The sequence below is a fragment of the Mustela nivalis genome, assembly GCF_964662115.1.
Source record: "Mustela nivalis genome assembly, chromosome: 15".
Taxonomy (NCBI): domain Eukaryota; kingdom Metazoa; phylum Chordata; class Mammalia; order Carnivora; family Mustelidae; genus Mustela; species Mustela nivalis.
Genome location: NC_139034.1, coordinates 17,938,251 through 17,965,634, shown reverse-complemented (window position 1 = coordinate 17,965,634; position 27,384 = coordinate 17,938,251). Strand labels below are relative to the sequence as shown.

At 33.6% G+C, this 27,384-nt stretch overlaps 1 protein-coding gene across 15 annotated transcripts in view; it reads right to left on the bottom strand.

The window, feature by feature from the left end:
* Nucleotides 1-219: 219 nt before the first annotated feature.
* Nucleotides 220-27,384, bottom strand: part of PDS5B (PDS5 cohesin associated factor B) — a 200,876-nt gene continuing 173,711 nt past the window's right edge. For 3 of the 15 annotated variants that reach the window (XM_082700326.1, XM_082700333.1, XM_082700334.1), the window contains 11 exons: nt 22,494-22,698; nt 21,489-21,603; nt 19,600-19,732; nt 16,734-16,853; nt 15,490-15,552; nt 14,755-14,900; nt 12,381-12,486; nt 7,257-7,696; nt 7,056-7,166; nt 3,769-3,907; nt 220-2,332 (listed from right to left, as the gene is read on the bottom strand). In XM_082700326.1, coding sequence (XP_082556452.1) covers nt 2,297-2,332; nt 3,769-3,907; nt 7,056-7,166; nt 7,257-7,696; nt 12,381-12,486; nt 14,755-14,900; nt 15,490-15,552; nt 16,734-16,853; nt 19,600-19,732; nt 21,489-21,603; nt 22,494-22,698 — 1,614 coding nt within the window. In that variant the 3' untranslated portion in view covers nt 220-2,296. The remainder of the gene's footprint in view (nt 2,333-3,768; nt 3,908-7,055; nt 7,167-7,256; nt 7,697-12,380; nt 12,487-14,754; nt 14,901-15,489; nt 15,553-16,733; nt 16,854-19,599; nt 19,733-21,488; nt 21,604-22,493; nt 22,699-27,384) is intronic. The other 12 variants (XM_082700338.1, XM_082700339.1, XM_082700340.1 and 9 more) reach the window with 5 other exon arrangements.

Here is a 27,384-nt window from a genome sequence, read left to right as displayed (position 1 = left end):
GTAAAATCACAGACTTACTGGCATTAAACAAAATCTACAATGAACATTTTTCGTGAACTAATGTACAGAATTAATGTGCAATGAAATTTGGTTAACTATGATCATGCAAATAAAAAATCCTCCACAATCATTTTTTCATTATGTTTTATAAAATGGTCTTAAAGATATACTTCCATAAACATTTCCGGTGCAATTTAGTCAATGACAAAAATACAAAGCTATCCCTTATTCTTTATTTTATAGATTTAAAAACATGCCTTTGTACTGCTGAGATACAAATAGCGTGTTTGGGAGAACTGAGCTCATGAAACGGTTAAAAACCAATGCATCTTGGTCCAACATTAGCTGCCTTGTATACAGCAGCCTCCCATAATCACTGGTGTCAGCACTGTTGGAAATGAAGAACAGTTAAATATTGAAAGATTAAGTCACAACTCAAAACATTTTTTAAAAAATAAAAGGCCGTTTCATAAACATGAAGAAATCTTTAAAAGGAAAATAATCACATCAATTGTGATATACATTGGAAAATAGTAAAGTGTCATTTTCCAAAATAGTAGCTTCTTTATTATATCCCCCCATCTATTATAACCAATCTTGGAAATATACCTTAAACATAATGGTGTACTATAGGAGAATGCTCCATTATTCAATGTGATAAATTTAATAAGTTAGGATATGATTTTCTTTTCTGATGTTAACTGTGGAAAAACACAAAAGAACAGCACCTGAAATATTACAATGAATTTAGGCAAGCATTAAATAGTAACTTTTATGTTTTGGTTCAAAATACAGTTTACAAACTGTATAAAGGATACTGACTTAAGTAATCTGTTTCTATATTTTGCAGATTATGATGGAGAAAAAAAAAACTGCCCTAAATCCAAATAAATTTCCATTTCTCCCAATCTAGATGAAGTGGAATTTCATTCAAAATTTTTAAGATTGTGATACCTACAGTAGCTCAGATAGTTGGATACATCACTCCCACCCAGTCCCTCCCCTCTCCCAAAAACAAGTTTTTGGCTCCAAAATAAAGTACAATAATAAACTCTTGATGAAAAACTATGTTATGGGGCAATCTATCATATACTATGGCTAAATATGAATTTACAGAAAAGAGCACATCCCATTTTCAGCACTTTTTCATAAACATGCAACTCACTATATAAAATACAAAACACTTGCTTTCAAGAACAGCTTTATAAAGACACACTGCATCAATAAAATTTTTTCTTTCTGATTAACTTTACACTGTTATGGAGAACTGGAACTTTTCTATGTGTATATATCAGATTTTATATTATAGTGTAATAATTTGCATTTTCTGAACATAATGTTCAAAAGGAAATATCTATACACAATAACATTCTAGACTATTAAAAACTAATTCAAATTACAGAATTTTATTGATACAGTAGATTAATAAAAAACTGAAAAGGGATGATGATAAAATGGGATAAAGAATTCAGTACATTATTTTATAACACACTCTTTAAAATTAAAATATTTTAAATCTCTCTTTTCTTAAAATTTTCATTGCCACGAAAGGCCAGAAAATTCTGAGACCAATACTGAGGTGTAAAATAATCAAACTTCAGGACTATTTCACAATTTGTGTGGTGTCCTCCCATTGGAGGCATTATTCAGGTGTAATGGCAGACAATTTAGCACCTCTGAAGATTAAGGGTGCCTAGGAGTAAACACTAGGTAAGATACACAAGGGAAAGAGACCATTTTACTCTCCAACAAACAATGACATCAAGAAAATGACACCATTTGTTGAAAAAAATTTTTCACAGTAAAATTGCAGAGAATACAAATACAAACACTGACAGATTACTGCTTAAGATCTATCCTAACAAACTCTTTCCAAATCAATAGATCCAATAAACAGCTGGGTACTGTCAGTTTAAAGCCGCCGATAAAAGCTATACAAGCACTTTAGAAGTCAGAAACATTAAGAAAGAGAAGGGAAAGATGGAAGGAAGGAATAGAGGGAGGGAGGGAGGGAGGAGGGGAGGAAGGAAAAAATCTATTTACAAGTTTTTTCTTTAGTTTATGTCTACATAGCCATCGCACATCACACTTCCACAAGACTCCATAGTCAATGTTATCACCAAGCGTATGGCTAAAGCGCTGTGACCACAAACACATGAGGTCATCAAAGAAAGTTCCAACTGTCCACTCTCTGGTAGTCCCACTTTGTGCATCAAAGGCTTTACTTAGCCTCAAGCTTGACAAAAGAATGCTTCTTCTCAAAGCTTTCACACAGAAAGTTATTAATTACATTTGTTCATCGCCTTTCTCTTTTAGAACTTCGCCGCCGTACCTTAAAAGGAAAATTACCAGATGCTTAATTAAAATAGTAGACATAGCAGCAATTAATTATTTTTTAACCAATAATTATTCTTAGCTGTTCCTGATTTTCTTTTTCTTCACTGGAAACCGTTCTCCTATTTTAAGTTCCTACCTCATCATCACATATTTAGACTTTATATAATATTTGAATGCCCACAAATAGTTATTCCCACGATAAAGAAAAACTATTTTACTTTTCTATTTAATAATTTCAAAGAGAAATAAACAGAAATCAATGTAAACAGTAAGAGAAACAATGAAAATATTTTTTCACTTATGTTTCTATGGTAAAAGAAAACATTTGGTCCTTATGAACTTAGGCTTACAGTTGTTTTTCTGGGAAAACCGTTATTGAATGTGGATTGTAACAATCATCAAATACATAGAAATAATCTGAAGTTCAGATATATTACAACTTACTAGCAAATACTAATGAAAGCATAAAACTTTAGTTCAAAAATGACTGGTAATAAGAGGAATATAAACAGAACAGGATTTTAATTAAAATTAATTTATGGTGTAGTTTAAAAAAATTTTTTTGGATGAAGACATTAATCACTGAGAACTTATCAGCCTTATTTTTACCCTCAAAACAATAAAAAAATACTTTAAGAAATAAGCCCAACAAGTTTGAGACCACAGAGTTCAGATATTTTTCTGTCGTCTTAACCCCTTCATATAAATGAACCCTGATGCAGAGAGAAGTGCTGATGTTAAATAGCACAGAGGGGCGGGGGTCAGCTCTGGGATACATCTCAGAACACAGGTTTCTCAAATAAAGATGGCTGGCTGTGCTGATCCAAAGACTCAGCATTAGTGTATCATCAAGAGAATAGTCCTGACTTAAATGTGTTAACAGTATTTCTTTAGAAGAGAAATACTCAAGATGTGTTAACTGACAAAGCCATTCCTAAAAAAAAAAATTATCTCAGGAAGAATCATATTTCCATTTTTGTAAAAGAAATGTTTGTTAACAATTTTATAAATTTCAAAGATGAGATTTTATCATATATAGTTAACTTCCAGTTTTCACTGTGAAACTCCCAAGAAAAAAGAAACATAAACCACAGCCTATTTAACATACAAGAGTGCTCTAAAATCAAGGTACACCTTAAATGCCTGAAGTAACATCAGACAGCTACTTGTTCTTCTCTATGTTCAGCTTTCAACCTGATATTTATACTTTCAAGAGGCTAAATCTATTATTCACACTGAGAGTCTCAGTATTCCTTAAAGGATACTCTGTAATTTTCCAAGCTGGTAGATGAAACAACTATACAAACTATGAAGAAAAGCAAATAAATACTTAGACTTATAAGAGCAAGTGCTATATGTATCTTATAAAATATTTACCAACTCTATTCTATATTCTGTATTATCATACACGGTACTCTAATAAACACATACATTTACTGTAGAAACTTCTTCTTCCTCTGTTTCTTCCTGTGGAATATCATCATTGACAGGAGAGCTACTCTGAAACACATCTACTTCTTCACTTGAATCATTTTCTTTAGTAGCTGCTTGTTTGGAGCGTCCTACACGGCTAGAGTAAAACAGATATAAAATAAAATGAACATTTTGATCTTTGAGTAGTAGAAATGCTTTATTTCATAAATTCTCAATTATCCATTTCATAAATTCTCAATTATTATCATTTTTATCCTTCATTACCTTACAAAACAAGAAATATTTTCTAAACCCTTAACCAGTGTTTAATCCCAGAATCTCACCTACAAACATTGACCAAGTAACAAAAACATGTGTGACTGAGACCAATACCATAAAGGATTTTAAAATATAAACCAAAGTCTGCTCTTCCTGTTATCTTTTTTCTCCACTCAGTAAAAGGCATCTGTATCTACTGAGCTGCTCAAAACAGAAAATTTGCAGTCCTTCTTACTACCAGTGTACCACTCTTCATTTGGCCCCATGATTCTTACAAAGAAATCTCAAATCCTATTCACTTCTCTTCACCTCTATTGCTATTACACATTTCCAAACCATTCTCATCTCTTTACCTCTTCTCTTAAAATGTAAAAGCAGCTGATGTCATTCACTCTCCCTCAATAACGACCTACTATATTGACAGAAATTCCAAAAACCTCCTTAACATAGTATATAAGGCCCTGCAGACAGTCCTTGGCTACCTGTCCATTCCCATCTCTTTCTACTCCCCAATTCCTCACAACTACAATCTGGCAAATTCTTGCCTTCCTTCAACTCTCTGAATTGGCCAAGATTTTTCCTACTTTGGAACCTTCAAATCCAATGTTCCTTCCAATCATGTTCTTCTTGCTCTCCATCAGCCTAATGCCTACTATTTTCAAGAAATCAACTGTCCCTTTACAAAGAGAAAACTTCCCAATTCCCAAGCTCTTTCATTATGTTCTCTTACAGTACCCTAAATTTTCATCAGGGCACATAATTTAGAATTCCATATTTAAGAGTGATTATGTAATGAGTACATGCCTATTTAGATAGTAAATCCCGTAAGAACAAGAATCATGACTGTTCTGTGCCACTATATCCTTCAGCACCTAGTACTCTCTGAAGTACTAGTACTCTTTGAGGCAATCAAATATATGTAATAGATACAACCATTTAATCAAATGTATCCTCCTCAATATCTTTTCTATCTGCATGTATATTCTTTAATTAAAAACTTTTTTTTGAGTACAGCTGACACACAACGTTACGTCAGTTTCTTTCAGGTATACAACACAGTGATTCAACTTGTTTAAACATTATGCTATGCTCATTACAAGTATAGCTACCATCTATCACCATGCAGTGCTACTACAATATCACTGACCATATTCCCTATGCCGTGTCCCTTTATTCCTGTGATTTATTCATTCCCAAACTTAAAGCCCATATCTCCCACTCCCCTTCACCCATTTTGCCCAAGTACCCTACACCCACTTCCTTCTGGCAATAATCATCACCTTATTATTCTCTGTATGGCAACTTTTTTTTAGAAAAAATTAAGAATAGAGTTTATTGGGACGCCTGGGTGGCTCAGTTGGTTAAGCAGCTGCCTTCGGCTCAGGTCATGATCCCAGCGTCCTGGGATAGAGTCCCACATCGGGCTCCTTGCTCAGCAGGGAGCCTGCTTCTCCCTCTGCCTCTGCCTGCCATTCTGTCTGCCTGTGCTCTCTCTCTTCCCCTCTCTCTCTCTGATAAATAAATAAAATTAAAAAAAAAAAAAAAAAGAATAGAGTTTATCACTTCTCTTAGGTAATCCAAAGTATTTTTTAATCCACACTCAAACCAAATGTATTTTTTTATATGATTCAGTTTTTCAGAATTAACAAAAGAAAAAACAGGAATTACATGGAAAATACAATCTTTCTCAATTCTACTGAGGTAAGAACAAGAAAAACAGGCAGATCATAGTATATGTTATTCTGCTAGGTCTTAAAAAGAGGTTCCCTGTGAAGGGAAGATACACTGTTAAGACAGAATACAGTCTTTCTTTCGCAATGATTTTTAAAAGAAACACTTGGTTTAGAACATTTGTATGAGGAAATGCCATGATAATTATTTAAGTCCTTAATTTTTTGGTGTCCAAATATAAACAAATTACGACAATTATGAGCCTCAAAGATATTTCTGTTATTTCCTCATTATAAAACTGTGGAAATTTAATATTCCTTAAGAGTTTGTTTAAAAACAGCTATTTTCTGTAATTGAATCCAAACACATTTACAAAGCTACCACAAAAATATACTTACCTTTACTTTTTACCCAAGGAAAAAATTAAATGGAAGAGGACAAGAAGTAGCTAGAGACTCAGGCAACTTTTCCTCTTCCTGTGGAATACACAGGAATAGGAAACACTTCTAAGATAACTTAAGTATTTAGCCAAGGTGTGCTGGCAAGTCTGAAAAGCTATGGCACTGATGTAATTATGTAATGAGATTATTCTAAGAAAACTGCAGAATTTCTGACAAATGGAAGACATGTTATTCTAGTTCTATTTAAATAACTGAGTAAAGTGCAAAATATACAAATTATAGTACTGATACTCCTGCTACTTTAATAATCTTAGGTACAGAATTGTTATGGTAACTTCTTACAAATGTGTTTGTGTGCTTCCAAAACTATTTATATGTAGATATGGATGTGTTAATTTGATTAGAAAAGAACAAAATCAAAACACCAAAAACTTCAAATCTACATGTGATAATTTCTGTAGATATAATTTAAAGAAAAATAATGCCTGTTACTTCCTACACAATTCAAAGAATAAAAGCAAAAATGTAAAGACTATTCTACAAAATAGTTACAAAAACTATTTTACAAAAATGTAAAAAATATTTACCTCCTGCTGAGGAGAGACATTAGGAAAAACTCTAGTGTGGAATGATGAGGCAACATGGTCAGTATGATGTGATTATTTAAAAATACATTCTCATCTCCAGATACTATAAAGTCTGTATTGGAAATAATCTACTTGCTATTCATTTATAAAGATTTGCCTAAGACCTGTAAAAATGTACAAATATTATCAGAGAGTTAATTGGGATATCAATCACCTAGGTAAGTTTATAAAAACTTCATCTTACCTAGTGTAATGAGAGTAAATATATGGGATTTTAAATATAGCTCTATGTATATTTGAAAATTTATGAACTTTTTTGCAAAATAATTTGAAACTGGTTTGAAACTTAATATTATTTACAACTTACACATTTTTTTTTGGTTGTGATGGTGATGGCGTTTTTGATGGTCTTCCTCGTCCTTTTTGTGGTGTGGATTGTGTGGATTCAACTGCACTACTTTCAGGAGATTCTGCTCTGCTTTGGAGAAGACCCAAATGTGCATAGCATCAAATTATGATTTATAACATAGTCACTAAATACATGCAGTTTAGAGTTGCATGTACTTACCTCTGTTGTGCTCTCCTTGATGTTCGGTGCTGTTTGCTCTTTGACTTCTGTTCTGTATTTCCACTTTGTCTTTCTTCTTCTTCCTCTTCTTCTGGTGCTGAAGGTCCAGATTTTTTTTTGGTTCCTTTTTTAGAAGTTTTCATTGTTGGCTCTTCTTTTGGTGTCCCTCCACCAAGAGGTTTAGGTGGTCGACCTCTTTTACCTTTCTTTGGTGGACTATTCTGTTCATCCTCATTTTCTAATATATCTTCTTTGAGCCTCTTTTCTTCAGGCCACTGCTGTTCATCTGATTCTGAAGCCGTGTGGCCTCTCTTCCGTCCACGCTGACTACCTTTAGGTTTCTGTTCCTGTACCAACTTAGTGAGGTCATCCATACCTAACTTCTCTTCTGAATCTGTGACAGGTGTTTTTTTCCGGCTTCTAGGTTTGTCCAATTCAGACTAGGAATAAAAATCACAATTTCAAACATAAAATTGTTAAGTATGCCCAATTTGAAAAATAAAACAAAAAACATGCTATTTTGGCATAAAAATGTGCTTAAATAAAATAAAATGTAGAGTTCTTAAGTACACATCAGAACCATAACTACTTGTATTTTAACTAAAAAAATTATCTAGGTAATACAATAATACAAAAATAATACAAAAAATTATCTAGGATACATTTTTACTATGGTATAGAGCCTCAAATGGAAACCTTTCAAGATCAGTATTTTATTAAATTATAAATTTTAATGAAGAGCTATTTATTTCATTAAAAAAATTTCTAAAATTTCTTGCATGAACAATGGATAACTAAAGTACAAAAGATCTGCTTTGATAGTCAGTTTAAATAATTCTAATTTCATTACACAGTGTATAAGACATAAACTATCAACTATGCTATATATCATGCTTAGACACCATAAAAGAACTATTTTTATTTTATAAACGGAGGTTGCAAGATAGAAAAGTTAAACATATTAATCACTTATTAAAAATTTCAATACGTTCTGAATCACTTCTGAAAGATACTGCTTCTTTCCATGTACAACTAATTAAAAATAAAACAATTTAAATTATTTAATTTGTAACTCAAGATAAAAGCCTAGTCTATAATCAGAGAATTTATACACTGGCCAGAAGATGGAAACTGAGGAAATTCTCCAAAGAAATCAAGAATAATATGACCCTTATACCTCTCCATACATATATATGTATAATACCCATAAATTAATGTAAATTATATTTCCAAAAAGTTTGTGCCAACTTACATTCAAAAAATCAGTGAAAAGAAAACAAAAATCATCTGATTAGTTTAATAGTCATTTTGTTTCCTGTCTGAAAACTCCCTAATTACATCATTGGTATTATGTTCTTTGCTCATTTGTACACTGGAGTCTTAGTATTTTAATCCACATTCTATTTTTTTGTGTATATTTAAATTTTAGTTCCTATTTGTTATGGACTGAATTGTGCCCACACAAAATTTACATGTTGAACCTATAAACCCTAATATTATGGTATTTCAAGAAGAGGTCTTTGGGAGATACTTCACTTGAGATCATCACTGTGAGTGGGGCCCTCAGAGAGACCTCTCTGTCTCTCTCCACCATGTGAGGACACGGTGAGAAGGTGGCCATCTGCAAACCAGGAAGAGAGCTCTCACCAGGAAGCAAATCGGCCAGCACTTTGTTCTTGAATTCCCAACCTTCAAAATGGTAAGAAAATTAATTTGTTTAAGCCACCTAGTCTATGGTATTTTGTTATGGCAGTCTGAGCAAAAAGACATTATTGTATCTTAACAGGATTTGAGATGAAGTTCTAAACTATTTTTCCTATCGACCGCCCAAAGAATATTCCAATCATTTAAAAAACCACTGACTTGTAATGCCTCCTTTATTTTGTAATATGTTTTAAAAATTAATAATGTTTCTGAGCTATTGTAACAGCAGCATAATATTTTACTAATTATAAATAAATGCATTTGTGTCTGGCTGTGCTTATTATTACTCTTTTGTATTTATTTATTCTTCCACATGTGCTTAAAATCATACTGGAATTTTATAATTACATATAGATTCATTTAGAAAGAACAGTCATCTTTTCTTATTCATTTTTTCCATTAAAGAACATGGTATGCCTTCTTTCTCTTCCAGTCTTGTATATTTCTCAACTTGGGTATCTCCACAGAGTTTCCCCCTACTTTCTTTTAAAGAGGTTTAGATCAATGAATCTATCTATTTTTCTTGTTGTAGTGGTTATTGTGGTGTAGCAAACCTCCTTCCCCACAAGTGTATATAAAGAATATATATATATGTAATATATAACATACATAATATATATAAAAAATTTTTGATATAAAGAAAAATTACCATGCTAAATTCTTAGTTTTTCAATTGCTTCTCTTATTTTTCTAAGAATACAAAAATAAAAATGAATGTTTCTTCTTTTTCATTGTCATATCTTTGACTCCTCGTTCATGTCTTCCTGAATTTGTCAAATATTCTAGAACAATCTTAAATAACAGTGATGACAACAGTAGCTTGTTTTGCTGATTTTTAATAAAAATGCTTCAAGCATTTTGCCTTTATGAATACCTTAAGAGTAACTGAATCAATGACTACTGATTTAAACAGAAAAAACTTTCAGCATGTTAAGGAAGTACCCTGCTTGTATTAGTTTATTAAGAGTTCATATGTATCAAGAATGGATTTTTAATTGTATTTATGTCTTTTATTTTTTTAAGATTTTATTTATTTATTTGACAGAGAGAGATCACAAGCAGGCAGAGAGAGAGGAGGAAGCAGGTTCCCCGCTGAGCAGAGAGCCCGATGCGGGGCTCGATCCCAGGACCCTGGGATCATGACCTGAGTCGAAGGCAGCGGCTTAACTCACTGAGCCACCCAGGCGCCCCTATTTATGTCTTCTTGATATGACCTGAGATTATCTTGTTAGTATTCTTATATGGTATCCTTATTTGCTATATTATATTAAAAGATTTCTTAGCATTAAATTATCCTTACACTTCAGGAAAAAAAGACCTGTATATGACTGGTTTAATTTGTTAATGTTTATTTAGAGTTTTGTATATAAATTAAAAATTGATTATTGTTTTTCAGAGATGCATAGAGAAGGGAAATACTGAACTAAAACTAAATTTAAAATTATCACCTCCAATTTTAAATGTTACAATTCATTGATGTCCCAAAATGTGATAAGGTGGTTGAACTCTGGAAAAGGCTGGTGGTAAACAGGGTATTCAATGTCTGCTTTCTTGAGAACACTATAAAACAATCTAGTTTGCTAAAGCACTACCTTCTCGGTTTCCTCTTTATTTTGCACTGTATTGTCTTAAGAACAGAGGGAGTATAAAACTGAGGTTTGAAGCAGAAAACAGAAAATACATTCTTTGTAAAACTAAGTATTTGAATATAAATGTATATGTAGAATAATTCCTTTGTGGTGAAGTTTTAATGTCAAGGTGGTAGCACATGTAAAGACAGTACTTTTTCACTATAATCTACTGGTCTTTGAACTTCTGTCTTATGATATGTCAGTTGATATTTATTATTAAGGTTCTTGTAATAATTCTGAAAATGGATGCAATGTTACAAAAAAGGCAGCCAAAAGCCTCCATTATAATCATACAAATCAATCTCAAAAGCACAGAATTTCAAAACTTTTCCATGAAATATAGAGACTTTGTTCTTCAGTGCTCCAGAAGGTAGAGCTAGATATAGAATTTATAATATAACAAAATCCATCACAACCATGTTTCCCAAATTTTGGGGGGACGTGGGAATAAGGAAACAGGACAGTATCCGGGTATGGGTAGCCTAACTGATGATTCCAATAAATGAGAGAAATTATAAGCTCTCCACCTAAGGCATTTTCAAGCATGTGCTAACCAACTCTCATAAATGCTAATGAAGGAATCTGTGCATTAAGTGAGAAGTACGACTAGAAGACATAAATACCTTTTTCAATTCAAGGTTCTCTTCTATAAATCCAGATAACAGGATTCCTTTCTGGCTAAGCGATCAATTTTTAATTCTGCTTGGGCAAAATTTTTAAACAGCCAATAAAAATCAGAATTTACAGTATGAATAGTAAGGATTTAGTAAGAATCTCATAATTATAATTTTTCAAGTGGAAAGAAAAACAATCTGGCAAAACAAATTACTGGATAAACTTGAAAACACCTGAAAATAACTTAAACGTTTTGGGATATGTAATGTTGGGCCAGTGGTAGACATGGAGGGCATTAGTATTTCAGTGAAAGCAAAAGTATTTTATTAATAGCCTTCCACTTCTCCTAACAGAGTAGATTCAAATGCATTAACTTTTACTTTATAATAATCATTAATCAAAAATATTAATCTTTATAATAATAAAACAGCAGCAACACCAATTAACTTAGGCTAATTCATTTATTCTGATAAATCTTACCAGCTAAGTAGACACACTTTACAGGTAAAGTAACTGATTCAGAGAGCCTCACTGATTATTCAAGAAATGTTAAAAGCTAACCTAGAAAGTCAAAATGTGTCCAATTATTAAAGCCAGCAGGTTGTATTGGAATACATAACTGTATTTTATATCTGCACTAAGTCTTTCTTTAAATGACATTTATAAATTGTTTCTGTCATACAAGTTATCATTGTTAATAAAATTTAAAAACTAAAGGCGGCCTTTATGAAGACTGTAGCATTTCACTACTAGAAGCTTGTCTAGTAATGAAAGGCTCAAGAAATCATTGAAAATGGAAGAACCTTTAAGGACCCTCATTCTACTTCCCTTCTGATACTAAGTCTAAACTTACTGTGTTTTAAAAACACCCACAAAACAACAACAAAAAAAAACCCAAGCAGTTCTGAGTATGGGACTGGCATGTTTGATTTCAAAGATCTACAGATAAAGATCACTTATTAAAATGGCAAGAAATAAAAAAGATTCAATATCCTTAAATTATATGATGAGTATAACTGTAAACTCAAATTTGTGATTAAAACCATTAAAAGAAAATCAAGTGTCAAATTTGAGAACAGTGTTAACTGGTTTCATTGTAAAAATTATTATTTATACAGTAAAATTATTTTTTATTATTATTATAATTATCATAAAAACAAACCAAATATCTCACCCTTACAAGATCAGAGTCGTCTCTCTTGTCACTTTTTTTTCCTGGCAAAGGTGAGGACATTGTGTAATCTTCATTTTCACTGTGATCCATTTCAGAGCTATCAAGCCTTTTAATATAGACATTTATAATTATTGCAATGAAATAACCTTAAAAAATTTTTCTGTTCCCTAGTGTAGCTTTATAGCTTTATGAGGAAGTTTCATTCCTTTCAAAAAAATATCCATTTTATTCTATCATATTTAGCAACAAACCAACAAGCAACAAATCACATTTAATTGAACATAATAGTGAAACTTAAAAAAAAATCACAAATTTAGTTTTTTTCCTAAGTCTTTTTAAAACCTAAATTATATTTTGGAGTGGGCATATAAATTAAAAAACTTTTCTTGTTAGCAAGTTGAATTGGCCTATATTACTACAATCTGCACCGTCCCTTATCTCTCCCATAGCCCCATTCCACTTTTTCTTCTCTGTACTTAATACCCTCTAATACAGTAAAGTTATTGTGTTTATTCTATCTTCCCCTGCTAGAGTGTAAGCATGGATCATTTTGTCAACTGTACTTAGCAATTTATACTAAGCACTTGTACCAGTGCCAGCCATAAAGCAGGCATTCAATAAATACTAAGTGAATTAATAGCACATGCTCTCATTTATTGGTATAAAGGCTGTCTTCTGTCCTGGGTGATCACAACCTTAAACTGGCTTTAAAAACCATTTAAACATTGTTAAATCCTAAATTTCAATCTCTGGCCCAGAAGTACCTTGAGCTCTAGACTCACATATCTAATTGTCCACTCACTTGAATTTCTAATAGGCATCTCAACTTTAACCAAAACAGTCATTTGCGTAGTCCTCTTTTCTCCATCTCCCCAGAACACACACACAAACACACACACAAACACACAGCCTGTTCTCCCTCAAATTTGGCTTCTACATCTCAGTAAATGGCATCACCACTAAATAAAGAAGCAAAACACCTACAGTATATCCTTAAATATTCCCTTTCCATTATAATTCACATCTGACCCATCAGCAAAACTATTTGGCTTTACCATCAAAATAAATCCTAAATTTGACTATTTACCATCTTCCTCCCTCTCTCCCTTCCCTGAATTACTATTAGCTGACTCCTAACTGGCTTTTCTACCTCAAGTCTAGTTCCTCTATTCTCCACAACCAAGGCAATCTAATAAAGTACAAATCAGATCACTAGGCTCCACAGCAATATCTTAGCATAGAGGGAAGAGTCAAAGACAGTTCTGAGGCTCTTAGTCTAATTGATTGGGTGAATTAGATAATCTTTGATTATAACCAGGAATTCAAAAAGAAAAACCAGTAATTTAGGAAATGAGTTGGGGAAATATTTTGGTAATGTCAAGTATGAGGCCATCCACTAGAAAACGTCCAAACAATATAGATGAAGGGTCATGTAGGTATCAGCCACTAATATATATTAATACAAGATCTAAAGCAAGAGCTATTTATGTAATTTTTGTTAAATTTCTACTATTTTATATATCACTTGACAATTTATTCATTACAAGGAAATTGATAAAACATTTTAGAATGTGTCCTTACTTTATTGATTGGTTAAAAATACAAAAGATAGCACAGTCTTTCCTAAAAACTAAGCAAGATCAATAAACAGTGACAGTTAAGCCCCTGTACAAGGTTCTGTGGCTAACCATGTACAAAGCATTATACTGAAACTAGTGAAAGTGTGAATTATTTTCCTTTTTCTTTCTTAAAAAGAAAAATTTGTAGAGCATGATTTGAAAGTACAATTTTAAAACAACTTTTTGAACAAAAAAGTTTATACATGTAACAGGAAAAAGAAATTCAAACCAAAGAATATATAAAATAATCTCCCTTCTACACTTGATTACCATAAGACATTGTGTAGTCTTCCAAAAACTTTCTATACAATAAAAAGCCAGTATGATTACAAATCCTTTCTAAAAACTTGAAAATACTGTAACACTGTTCTATTCTTTGCCTTTTTTACTCAATAATGTATTGTGGAAATAATTCATATTAGCTCATACTTCATCATTTTTAATGATTATGTATTCCATTGCACAGATGTACCAAAATATAACAGTTTCATGACTGCTAAACATTTAGCTTATGTCTACCAAAACATAACTACCAGCAAGCTAAAATATGAAAGGCTAATAAGATGCAATGCCTTTCTAAAATAAGAGAGCAAATAAGTAAGAACTTGTAAATAGCTACCAATGTTAAATGGGAATGTTCAGGTATGCAATGATTTCCATGCACTGACATTAAATGTTTTGGGTTACATCATTTTAGATCTCAGTGCCTTGTTGGAATCCTTAAATGTAAAGTATGATATTTCTTAGGTACTTACCTCCCTTTTATTCTTCCAGGAGAGCTTGGATTTGAGCTGCTGCTTGCATTGCTTACAGTTTCCATTCGAGATGACTTTGTCTGAGATTGCTTGCCTGCTGATGAAAGTGGCTTATTAACAGCTCCTAGAACATTGGTTGTTTTAGGCTGAAATGAAAAATGCATATCTCTTTCTATTTGATTAAAGCCAAAAGAAATTTACATGTAAAGAACCATAAAAAAATCTGTCAAAGTGTTTACATACAAATCACACACACAAATATGCCTATCCTTAAGCAATATAAAGATTATGAATTATCACTTGAATGAGTGAAAAACTCTATAGATGGCATAATATTTAATGCCATCTTAGCTATCCAGAGGAAAAGGCTTACATAGAAACTGAGGACAAATAAAATATGCAGTCAACAAAAAAAGATAATCAGACTATTCCTTTGGAAGGACCTAAGAAGATGTTTTTAACTCTTAAGACTCTTATCATGTTATTATAGGGTAAAATATTTAAGGATCAAGGTCTCCAGGGCTTTCTTATAAGCTACAAAATAAATTCATGTATCTCAGCTTGCATCTATACAGTAAATATAATTATTTCTAATTAGTAAATGGAAGATATCTAATAGTTATATTTACTATCATAAGATATATCAATTTTCAATGAAATATAAAATAACATAGTTACGCCAATAATACTAAAATAAACCGCCACATAAAAATTAGAATGATTCTCAGCACATACTTTTCCAGGAGTGAAAAACGATTTCATTTCTGGAGGCAGGTAATTTTTGGTGTTACTGAAATTCTACAAGCAAGGGAAAAAGTTGCAGTTAGTGAATACTGAATCACTATACACGAGGTGTTTTGAAGCCAACAAAGCATACAACAGCTTTTGTTTCACAGTGCATAATACATATTTAAATAACCAGTTCATACACAAAATTTCAGTCACTAATTTTAAATGCTGTAATAAGGGGCACCTAGGTGACTCAGTTGGTTAAGCACCTGACTCTTGATTTCAGCTCAGATCATGATCTCAGGGTCACGAGATCGAGCCCTGTGTCAGGCTCTACTCTGGACATGGAGCCTGCTTAAGATTCTCTCTCTCTCCCTCTGTCCCTCCCCTCCCCTAAAAATAAATAAATAAATACTGTGATAAATTTAAACTAATCTCATACCAACTCCAATATTAACAAAAACACATTTAACATCTAACATGTTAGAGCTCTGTTGGCGCATCAGAAAACCCATGTTTCTGTAACAATACTCTCCAGAGAGACCACATTTACTCCTGTTGTTAATCACAACAAGGGGAGTGGTTAAAAGCAGACAGTCCCTTTTAGCTACTGGGCGAGCATACATATAAGGCTGTTGTAAATCTCTATACATTGGTTAGACTTTAATTAGTATTGTACTAAAAGCCAAAATCAGTAGTGGTAGTTTCCAGACTCAGTCAACAGGCTTAGGTGCATTATGAATCTCTAAAAACAATTCTGGAAAACACCTATTATATCACATGCAATACCTGAGGTTTGTAAAAGTGGTTTAGGAACATTTTTGTAAACATTCCTTGGGTCTTGAACCTGTTCCAGTACTGTTCTCTGCTTGTTTCTTCATACCAGTTATGAATCTCAATCAAGGCTTATAACTTCAGACTGTGACCCTGTCAGCATTCTCCTTCCCATTTTGGATCAATGGCCAATAACAAGAGATCTACATGCTTTGATCACATTTTTGCCTGAATTCACACACCAGCATAAAACTCTGAACACAAACTCTAAATCATCTTAACTAATCTCTGAACCTTGTGTCCTCTAGTTTGACCCATATTCTCGTCTTGAACCACATTAGGAAGATTCATAGTGACTATTTCCAAGACATTAGTAGAACGCCAGCTCTTGATAACGATCCTTCCTAATCTTCCCACAACCTAATGCTGAAAATACATTTTATTTCAATCTAGAAAACAAAATCTACAACAACTACCTTGTCAGGTTGGGTGAAAAAACGAGCTGGTAGTACTGGGTCTTTAGGAGATTCCAAACTGTATGTGGTGCTTTTTGACATGATGATATTCATGGCAACATCACACACAGTGTACAGTTTCTGCAATGGTATTAAAAAAAAATTAGATTCTTAAGGTAGCATCCTCGATTCTGTGAATTAGGAGTAATTCCAGAACATGCATTCAGTACAGGCATACCTCAGAGATACTGCTGATTCAGCTCTAAAGCACAATAAAGTAAATGTTGTAATTAAGTCAAATGAATTTTTTGGCTTCCCAGTGCATGTAAAAGTTATGTTTACACTATACTATAGTCTACTGAGTGTGTAACATTATATCTAAATATAATATACAATTATAGTATAAGTAATCAAAAAATATTTTATTGCAGGGGTGCCTGGGTGACTCAGATCAACTCTTGATCTAAGCTCAGGTCTTGATCTTAGGGTTGTGAGTACAAGCACTGCACAGGGCTCTGTGCTGGGCATGGAGCCTACCCAGATAGATAGATAGATGGAGGTTTTTAGAAAACTTTATTGCTGAAAATGCTAACCATCATCTGAGCTTTCAGTGACTTGCGATCTTTTTGCTAGTACAGAGTCCTGCCTCAGGGCTGATGGCTGCTGTTGATCAGAGCGGTGGTTGCTAAACTGTGGCAATTTCTTGGAACAAGACAATAATGAAGTTTGCTGCACTCACTGACTCTTCCTTTCGTGAATAATTTCTCGGTAGCATGTGCTACTGTTTGATAACACTTTACCCACAGAAGAACTTTCAAAATTAGAGTCAATCCTCTCAAACCTTACTGGGCTTTATCAACTAAATTTGTGTAACACACTAAATCCTTTGTTGTCCTTTCAACAATCTTCACAGCATCTTCACCTTCATCTCAGGAAACCACTTTCTTTGCTCATCCCTCACAAGCAACTCCTAATTCATTAAAGTTCTATCGTGAAATTGCAACAATTCAGTCAAATCTCTAGGTTCCACTTCTCTAAGTTCTCTTGCTATTTCTACCACATCTGCAGTTACTGCAGCCATGGAAGTCTTGAACCCCTCAAGGACATTAAGGAGGGTTGGAATCAACTTCTTTCAAACTCCACTCCATGCTGATAATTTAAATCCTTCCCATTAATCACAAATGTTCTTAATGGATGTAGAATGGAAAATCTTTTCCAGGTTTTCAATTGACTTTTCCCAGACCTATCAGAAGAACCACAATCTATGGCAGCTATACCCTTATAAAAGGAAGATTTGAAAGTAGAAATTATTCCTTGATCCATGGGTTGCAGAATGGATGCTGTGTTAGCAGGCATGAAAACGGCATTTGTCTCATTATATGTCTCTGTCAGAGCTTTTTGGATGAACTGGTGCATTATCAGCAATGAGTAACATTTTGAAAGGAATCTTTCTTAGCAGATCTCAACTATGGGCTTAACATATTGAGTAAACCATATTGTAAACAGATGTGCTGTTATTCAGGCTTTGTTTTTCTATGTATAGAGCACTCAGAGTGAATCCAGCATAATTCATAAGAGCCCTAGGATTGTCAGAATGGTACAAGAGCACTGGCTTCAGCTTCAAGTCACCAGTTGCATTAGCCCCTAACAAGAGAGTCAGCCTGTCCTTTGAAGCCACGCATGGACTTCTCCTCTCTAGCTATGAAAGTCCTTGATGACATCTTCCAACAGAAGGCTGTTTTATTTACATTGAAAAACCATTGTTTAGTGTAATCACCTTCATTAACCACCTTAGCTAGATCTACTGGGTAACTTGCAGCAGCTTTTCCACCAGCACTTGCTGCTTCAGCTTGTACTTTCTGTTATGGAGCTGGCTTCTTTCCCTCAAACTTAAGTTAGCTTCTGCTATCTTCTGCAGCTTCCTCACCTCTCTGAGCCCTCACAGAATTACAGAGAGTTAGGGCTTTGCTCTGGATTAGGCTGTGGTTTAAGGGAATGTTGTCACTACTCTGATCTTCTATTCAGGCCAAACTTTCTCTGTGTCAGCAATAAGGCTGTTTTGCTTTCTTAACATTTGTGTTTTCACTGGAGTAGCACTTTTAATTTCCTTCAAAACCTTTTCCTTTGCATGCACAGACCTAACTTTCAGTCTATCTCAGTTTCTACATGACTTCCTCAACAAATTTCATCATTTCTAGCTTTTGATTTAAAGTAAGAGACACGTGACTCTTCCTTTCACTTAAACACTTAGAGGCCCCTGTAGGGTTATTAATTGGTCTAATTTCCATATTATTGTGAACAGGGGCTCCTGAGAAGAGGGAGAGAGATGGGGGAACAGCTGCTGGATAGTGCAGCCAGAACACACAGAAGATCTGTCATTTCAGTTTGCCATCTTAGGTGGGTGCAGGTGTGGCACCCCAAAACATTTACAATAGTTGACATTCAAGATCACTGATCTCAGTTTACATAACATAGACGGTAACAATGATAAAGTTTGAAGTACTACAGGAATTACCAAAATATGACACAGAGACATGAAATAAGCAAATGCTGTTGGAAAATGGTACCACGAGACTTGCTCAGTGCAGGATTGCCACAAACCTTCAACTTGTAAAAACAACACAATTATCTGCAAAGTACATTAATTTAAGTTTTCAGTGTAATAGTATACCTTAAACTATTATTTTCATTATTTCCTAGTAACAGCATTACTACTAATTCCACATTAGTGATTCTAGATCAGTAATTCAAATTATTAATAGAAATACTAATTATTAAATACTAATAAAAAGACTGATAATGTCTATACATACTACAGAAGTAGCATATCCACACTCGAATGCTTAAATCAACACGGAATCACAATTATTTAAAAAGAATTACATACTTCATTCATTTTTGCATCATCTGGTCCTTGGGCATCTTTTGTTTGTTTAATATTTTCTACCATCTTTCTGATGAATGCATGACTGTTATTTTCATTTTTAGCCATTAGTATTTCTAGAACGAACCAAAGACATCTAAATAAAAAAAAAAAAGGAGGGGGGAGAAAAAGAAGTGAAGTGGAAAAAACTGGCTGTTTAATATGATACAATAATTCTAAATAAAAATATAATAAACTCCATAAGTAGAAAAAAATAAAAAGGAAAAACTAGCTATAAATCAACAGTATGTCATGCATACATATCATAACTTACCAGCAATGTAGGTGTGAATTCATAAGACTCCCTTCCCAAAATTTCACTAATGTTCCCAAGGAGGCAGGTTAAAAAAGAACTTAAATGGTGGAGAGAATAAAGTGTTCCTAACTCCTAGCAAGACAGGGAGGGAAGAATGCCTAAAGTAATAATTGGGCCCAGGGATAAAGTGAAGCCTCAATACTCAAGACTGACTGCAATCCTGATTGAAGTTTTCAAGAAAATATTAACTACTCAACTTAGTAGTTAAAAGTCTTGCTAATAAGAGAAGAAAAAGTCATCGTTGGCATATACTGTCTTTGGTTAGAAAGGGAAAAATTACAAGCTTACATTATAAAAATTAGATTACAAAAATTACAAAGCTTACATTAATTACGTACGACCCTATTCCAGAACAAACTGAAGGTGATTTATCACTTTACAGACAGAATGGGACAGGGTTTTGGCACAGAGGAGTAAAGTAAAGGGGGAAGAGAGAAATATGAAACAAGGTATCATTCTAGAAGGGGAAAAATAACCTTAGAGATCTCAGGTATAGGATAAGTTCTCCTGGAGTGGCTCTCTGACAGAATGGGGTGATTACTCATGACTGTACTGGGGCAATTTAAAAATAAACCAAATGTTTAGTAAATTCCGAAGAATATTAAATGTATTTCAAAAACCAAAGTTCTCTGAGAAAGCAGATTAGAAGATTTCATCAGTCACAATCACTTTAACGCAGAACTCATTTTGGGAGAATTGCTTGTTTAAAAAAAAAAAAAAAAAAAAACTGTGGCTAAAAGGAGGTAATGGCTTTTCCTTTGCCATGAGAAAGTTATCTGTAATCTGATTTTATCCTCTCGAGGCACCTCAATATTTAACTATAAAATATTTCTATGAACTAAGAAACCACCAGTTATTTTAACACGAAGCTAAAGGCATAATAAGTTCATTTATTCAAAATCACAAAGGTCATCCTTTATTATAGCAGAAGAGGATTGGAGCCTCAAACTTAATTTAAAGAACTCTACTAGTGTTATAAAGACTTGTCTAATACCAATATATTTCCCTGTTCCACACACCCAGGCATAGATGGTTTTTTGGCCTCTCAACAATAATTGAAATAATTACAAGTGTCATAAACTTGAACTAGAGAATCACCAATGAAGTAGTAAGTGGGGTAGTTCCCTCGTTACCAGCTTAGCCCATTATTAAAGGTAGACAGTTACTGCAAAGAAAAAGTGCTATGTGAATAAAGCTCACATGAAAATCTAGAGTTGCAGAAGAAAGTAGGAAAAGACAAGAACTGTAACAGAAGTTTTTAATGGACTGCATCAACAGAAAAGACATGCCAGAATGGTAGAGAAATAGAACAGTAATACAGTAATTATGCTACCTTAAGTTTTGGGAAATCACATAGGAAATGAAATATGAAGGGATGGTATGAAAAAAAAAAAACAAGAGAACAAATAAGGGAAAGAACCTAAATTTCTAAGAAATTAAATAAATCTAATAAACTAATTATAACGGGGATTCCATTATTAGCAGCAAAGAGAAAAACCTTTCAGAAAACATGAAAATGGGATGAAAAAAGTCTTACTCTTTAACATCTTTAAGTTGTTCAATATCCTGTACTTTGACATAATCTGGGTCATGTGCCAAAAGATGAATTGTATATGGGACAACATATTCTGGTAGAAGAGACAGTAATTTTTCTAAAAAAGAAAAAAATAAATAAAAACATTTAGGTTGTTAGAAAACCAAATCTTATTCTTTCTGTCTCTGACTCTGATACCATTATTTCCTGCATCCCAAGAGTTTACCATGTGGCTAGTAAAATAATATACTGAAATGTCCAGTGTGGAGGAACATCATAAACAGTTTATTTATTCATCCACCACGTCCAATACTGAAAGGCCTACTAAATGCACCATTTGTTAAGGCTATTAAGACAAGTATTTTCATTTTCAAATGCACACGGTAAAAAGTGATCAGAAAAAACTATCCATGACTAAGAAATTAAGAAACATAAGATCCATTTTTCTTGTTATTATGAGCAACCGTATGTTTAACACTCCCTTGTTAAGCTAAGCAAAAATATGACACATCTTTCAATGGCACAAAAAATAGAGGATTGATACCATTTCATAATAACATGGATGAGATGCTATTTGATAATAACACAGATAGGATAAAGTGAGCAGGTTAAAAACAGGCACACAAGCACCTGATATTAACATCAGCTCCGGGTGAGAATGATGAAAAATGAAAGACCGTACTTTTTTAATCTCAAAGATAGTATTTAGACAATCTTTATACATATATCTGTATTTTACTGTTTTATTTAAAGTATCTCCAGTGTCCGTGCTTATTTTCCTTAGCCATTTAGTCAGTTATATAGACAGTATGAGTTGATATTTAAATATCTATACATTTATATTTTAAAAATAACCTTTTTAAAAGGAAAGCAGTTACTGAAAAATAGTAATACTTTATATTTAACAACTACTGATTAGACAAGAATAAATAACAGTAACATCAGTTTGTGTTCTTTAAAACTGGAACTGGCTAGAAAGGTGTACTTTTCATTTTCATATATGCTTACCACTAACAGCTGCATGTTGCTTCAGATACTCGCGTCTCACATTTATATTTTTTACCAGACATTGCCTAGCATGAGCTCTTCTCTCTTTTACAGGATCTTTTGCACAAAGTGCACAGATTGCCATATACTCAAGTGGAAGCCTTAATCGGGAAAGGCCTTTGTGAAGTTTCTGAGCAAACACTTGTCTTACTTGATAGCATTCATCCTGTAAAGACATAATTATTCCAAAGATTATTCACATGGCAGCAAAAAGTAAAACCCCAAATACAAAATTTGAAGGGGAAAGGAGACTAAGTATATTCACAACATTGCTTCTGCTCACAAGACTGCGATGTTGTGATATGATAATTTCAAGGCTGGAATGTTCCAATTAAAAGCTTTTATTCATTACTAACTGTGAAATTAATTTTAGTCTGCATCTTCCGTAAATTCACTTTGGGTGGCCTTTTCTAGTAAAAATTAACCACAAAACTACTGATGGTATCTTGCAAATTATTCAGTTATTTTGTGTTCTGCATTGTATTATCAATACTTAATTATATTTTCTGTTTTCCTAAGAGGTTATATTCTTGAGGGCAATAGCCATGACTCACTCATCTCTGTATTTACAGAACCTAGAACATACAGCACATAGCTCATGAATTGCATTCAAATTCTAAAATACTCAGCTAAATATTAAATAATATTAAGATTCATATTATTTTTATTTCTCCAGGTTTACTTTCTATTCAAATGTATGACAAACGCCTCTGAGAAACAACACTACCTCTAAAAAGTTCAATTCAAGTAGGAGAAATAAAGCACAGGTACATAAATAAAGAAAACACAAGGCATGCATGTATCAAAGGACTTCAGATAAAAATCTGTGAGGAACAAAAATGAGACCAGTTCTAAGAATCTGAGCAAGTTTTATGGAGAAGGTTGAGTTTAAGCCGTGATTCACAAAAAGAGTCAGATTGGATGTGTAGAAATGGGAGGGCGAGAAGAAAGTCAAAGACAGCAGAATATAGGCACAGAAAAGAACAAAATTATTCAGCTTCACTGACATGAAGAGTAGGTCAAGGTAGTGAGTTAAAAAAGATTTTTACCCTAAAGATACAAATGTAGTGATCCAAAGGGACACTTGCACCCAAATGTTCATAGCAGCAATGTCCACAACAGCCAAACTATGGAAAGAGCCTAGATGTCCACCAACAGATGAATGGATAAAGAAGATGTGGTCCATATATACATACAATGGAATATTATGCAGCCATCAAAAAAACCCCGAAATCTTGCCATTTGCAATGACGTGGATAGAACTAGAGGGTATTATGCTAAGTGAAGTCAGTAAATCTGAGAAAGACAATTATCATACAATCTCACTGATATGTGGAATTTGAGAAACAAGAAAGAAGATCAGAGGAGAAGGGAGGAAAAAATGAAACAACATAAAACCAGAGAGGGAGATAAACCATAAAAGACTCTTAATCTCAGGAAACAAACTGAGGGTTGCTGGAGCGGGGTGGGGGTGGTGGTGGTAGGGATTGGGTGGCTGGGTGATGGACATTGGGGAGGGTATGTGTTGTGGTGCTGTGAATTGTGGAAGACTGGTGAATCACAGACCTGTACCCCTGAAAAATAATACCTTATATATTAATTAAAAATTTTTAATGTATATTTGGGTCTACAAATTAGAAGGGCTTGAATGACCAAGTTGTAAAATATATGCAATCTTTTTTTTTTTTACAAGTATAAGGTCCTAAATATTTTTTTTTGAGTGGGGGAATAATATGATTGGAACTATGATAGAAAAATTTTACTCACAGTGGAAAAGAAAAGTCTCACAATAGTCTAGGTCAGAGCTAATGATGATTATGGTGGTTAAGAATAGTTAAGAAGGGCACCTAGGTGGCTCAGTGGGTTAAAGCCTCTGCCTTCGGCTCAGGTCATGAGGCTCTCTGCTCGGTGGTGAGCCTGCTTCCTCCTCTCTCTGCCTACTTGTGATCTCTGTCAAATAAATTAATAAAATCTTTTTTTTTTTTTTTAAAGATTTTATTAATTTATTTGACAGAGAGAAAGATCACAAGTAGGCGGAGAGTCAGGCAGAGAGAGAGGAGGAAGCAGGCTCCCGCTGAGCTAAGAGCCCGATGCGGGGCTCGATCCCAGGACACTGAGATCATGACCTGAGCCGAAGGCAGCGGCTTAATCCACTGAGCCACCCAGGCGCCCAAATTAATAAAATCTTAAAAAAAAGAAAAGAATAGTTAAGAAGTTATGAATGAAAAGATACAGTAAATATAGGACAGATTAACCACACTTTTGCAACAAGGTGCAAGGACAAGCAAATAGTCAAACATAACTCATGCTTTTCAATCTAAGAATGCCTTTTGGATTTATTTAATGCTTAACGAGGCTCTACATCTCAATAAAGAATAGATTTGGGAAAGATTATGAATTTAGTCTTCACATTGACAGAACATGAAAGTTTGAAATTTCTGTTTAACCTCAAATGTGGGACCAGACTCTGACTTGAAAAAAGTTAATGTTGCTAATATGGATGGGAGTCACCTACATAGAAAATGAGATAGCCAAAAAAGAATGTGTAAGTGGAAAATTTAGTCACGGGCAGATCCACATAGAAAACATACTTTGATAGGGGCTCCTGGGTGGCTAAGTTGATTGGGTGTTTGCCTTCAGCTCAGCCTCAGGTCATGCTCTTGGGGTCCTGGGATCAAGCCCCGTGCCAGGATGTTTCCTGCTCAGTGGGGTGCCTACTCCTCCCTCTGCCCCTCCTCTCCAATCACGCTCTCAGGCTCACTCTCACTAAAATAAATAAAATCTTTTTAAAACGAAAGAAAACTTACACTTAAAGGAAAGGATAACAACCCAAAATGAAGTCAGAGAATTATGACAAAAATCAGGAAATAGAAACCAAGAAGAATTTCAAGAATAAAGGAGCAATGAACTCTGTCAAATAGTGCAAGAAGAACATGCATAATGAAGACGAAGACCATGGAATTTGAGGCTTTTTAACAAAGCCTTTTTGAAAAACAAGAAAGGAAAAACCAAAAGAATAATTATTGAGGAGTGAGAGATAAAAGGATAAGAGAGACAAAGATATGGATTACTCTCTGAGGTCTGAAGGTTTTAAAAAAAGATATAGGGGCACCTGGGTGACTCAGTTGTTAAACAGCTGCCTCCGGCTCAGGTCATGATCCCACGGTCCTGGGATTGAGCCCCCCTTTGGGCTCCCTGCGTGGTGGGCACTCTGCTTCTACCTCTCCCACCCACCCCTGCTTGTGTTCCCCCTCTTGCTGTGTCTTTCTCTGTCAAATAAATAAATTAAATATTTTAAAAACTAATAATAAAATAATAAAAAGAAAAAGAAGAGATAGGCAAGTGGTTTATAAGAACAACAGAATTAGGGGAAGGTTTTGTTCAGAAAAGGGTAACTGCATGTCTGAAAGTTTTAAGAATATACTAATAACTAACTTTTAACCACTAACATATGTTCCACTGTCAACAGAATTCAAAAAAAATCTTAAAACTTAGGGAATTTGAACTTCCTCCTTGGGAATTTGGTGACTGAGATAGTAATATATAATATGTATTATGTTAGAAAATCTCTAGAAGTTCGTAAGTGTGGATGCTTTTCACAGAGGACATTTATAATTTGTACATACTTCTTATACACAGTAAGTTTCAGACAAAGCCCATTTCTTTCACATACTTCCACACTTCAATAAAAATTTCCACTTCAATACTGGTAGCACCAATACCCTTAGAAATACCAGACCAAGAACATGACACATCAACAGACTGCATGAATCACCAATTTAAAAAAACAATAATTACAAAGGTTGTTTACTTCTAAGAAATCTAATATAAGCTTTTTAAACAATTTTCACTCTCTCGCAAAATAAGATTATCCCTAAAATTAAAAATGAGGAAAATTAAACCAGGAAATTATGGACTCACCAAAATCTCATTTTCAAATGGCTTAGTTTAATACCTGAATCACAACACTAATACTAAAATAAATTATAAACAAGATTTGGAAGAGCTATTTTAAAGACTAAAGCACCAAAAACTGACAAAATGATTAAAAAAACAAATGATCGTTTATGTCAAGGGGTTACACATAAGCACTAATTTTTAAATAAACAGAAGGAAGTGTGAAGAGAAAATTAAAATTATCCCTGAAGTAAGTACCAAATTCTTATACATAAGACTACTTGGAAAAGACAGGAAAATTCAGTGTAAAATGACCAAATAATGAATTAAAAACTCACACTGAAATATATTTATTATTATGGAAGTCTTTTTTAATTTTCTCAATGATGCTAAAAACTTCCAAAGGAATACAATTCAAATATTATATTACTCTAAAAAAAAATCTGTAAGACGGGAATATGAATCCATGCATATCACTGTTAATAATCTGAAAATTTAACTGGCTTGAATTATAAGAAATGCTTCTGACCTAAAATTAATCTATACAATAGCTTTATAAAACTTTATAATCTATACCATAGCTTTATAAATCTATACCATATCTTTATATAACTTTTTTTTCTTCCATTTAAGGACTACATACATTCAAAGACTCTTTATTAACAAATATTCTAAATCTGTGAATTTGCCTACTCACTAAAATTTATTTTCAGGGTTACTGGTGAGTAAATGGTACAGCAACAAACATACTGAATCGTCTGACCAATATCCCAGCTGAAGCTGAACGAAGCAAAGTTTTGCCTGTTATATCAGCGCTCGTATTAGAAACAAGTGTCCTTTTGACAGTCTATTTAGTGCCACATTTTTTTGTGTTTTGTGCATTTGTTGGTGATTTTGTTGTTTAAAAGAGCTCCCAAGCATAGCACTGTTCAGTGTTCCTAAAAGCAAGAAGGTT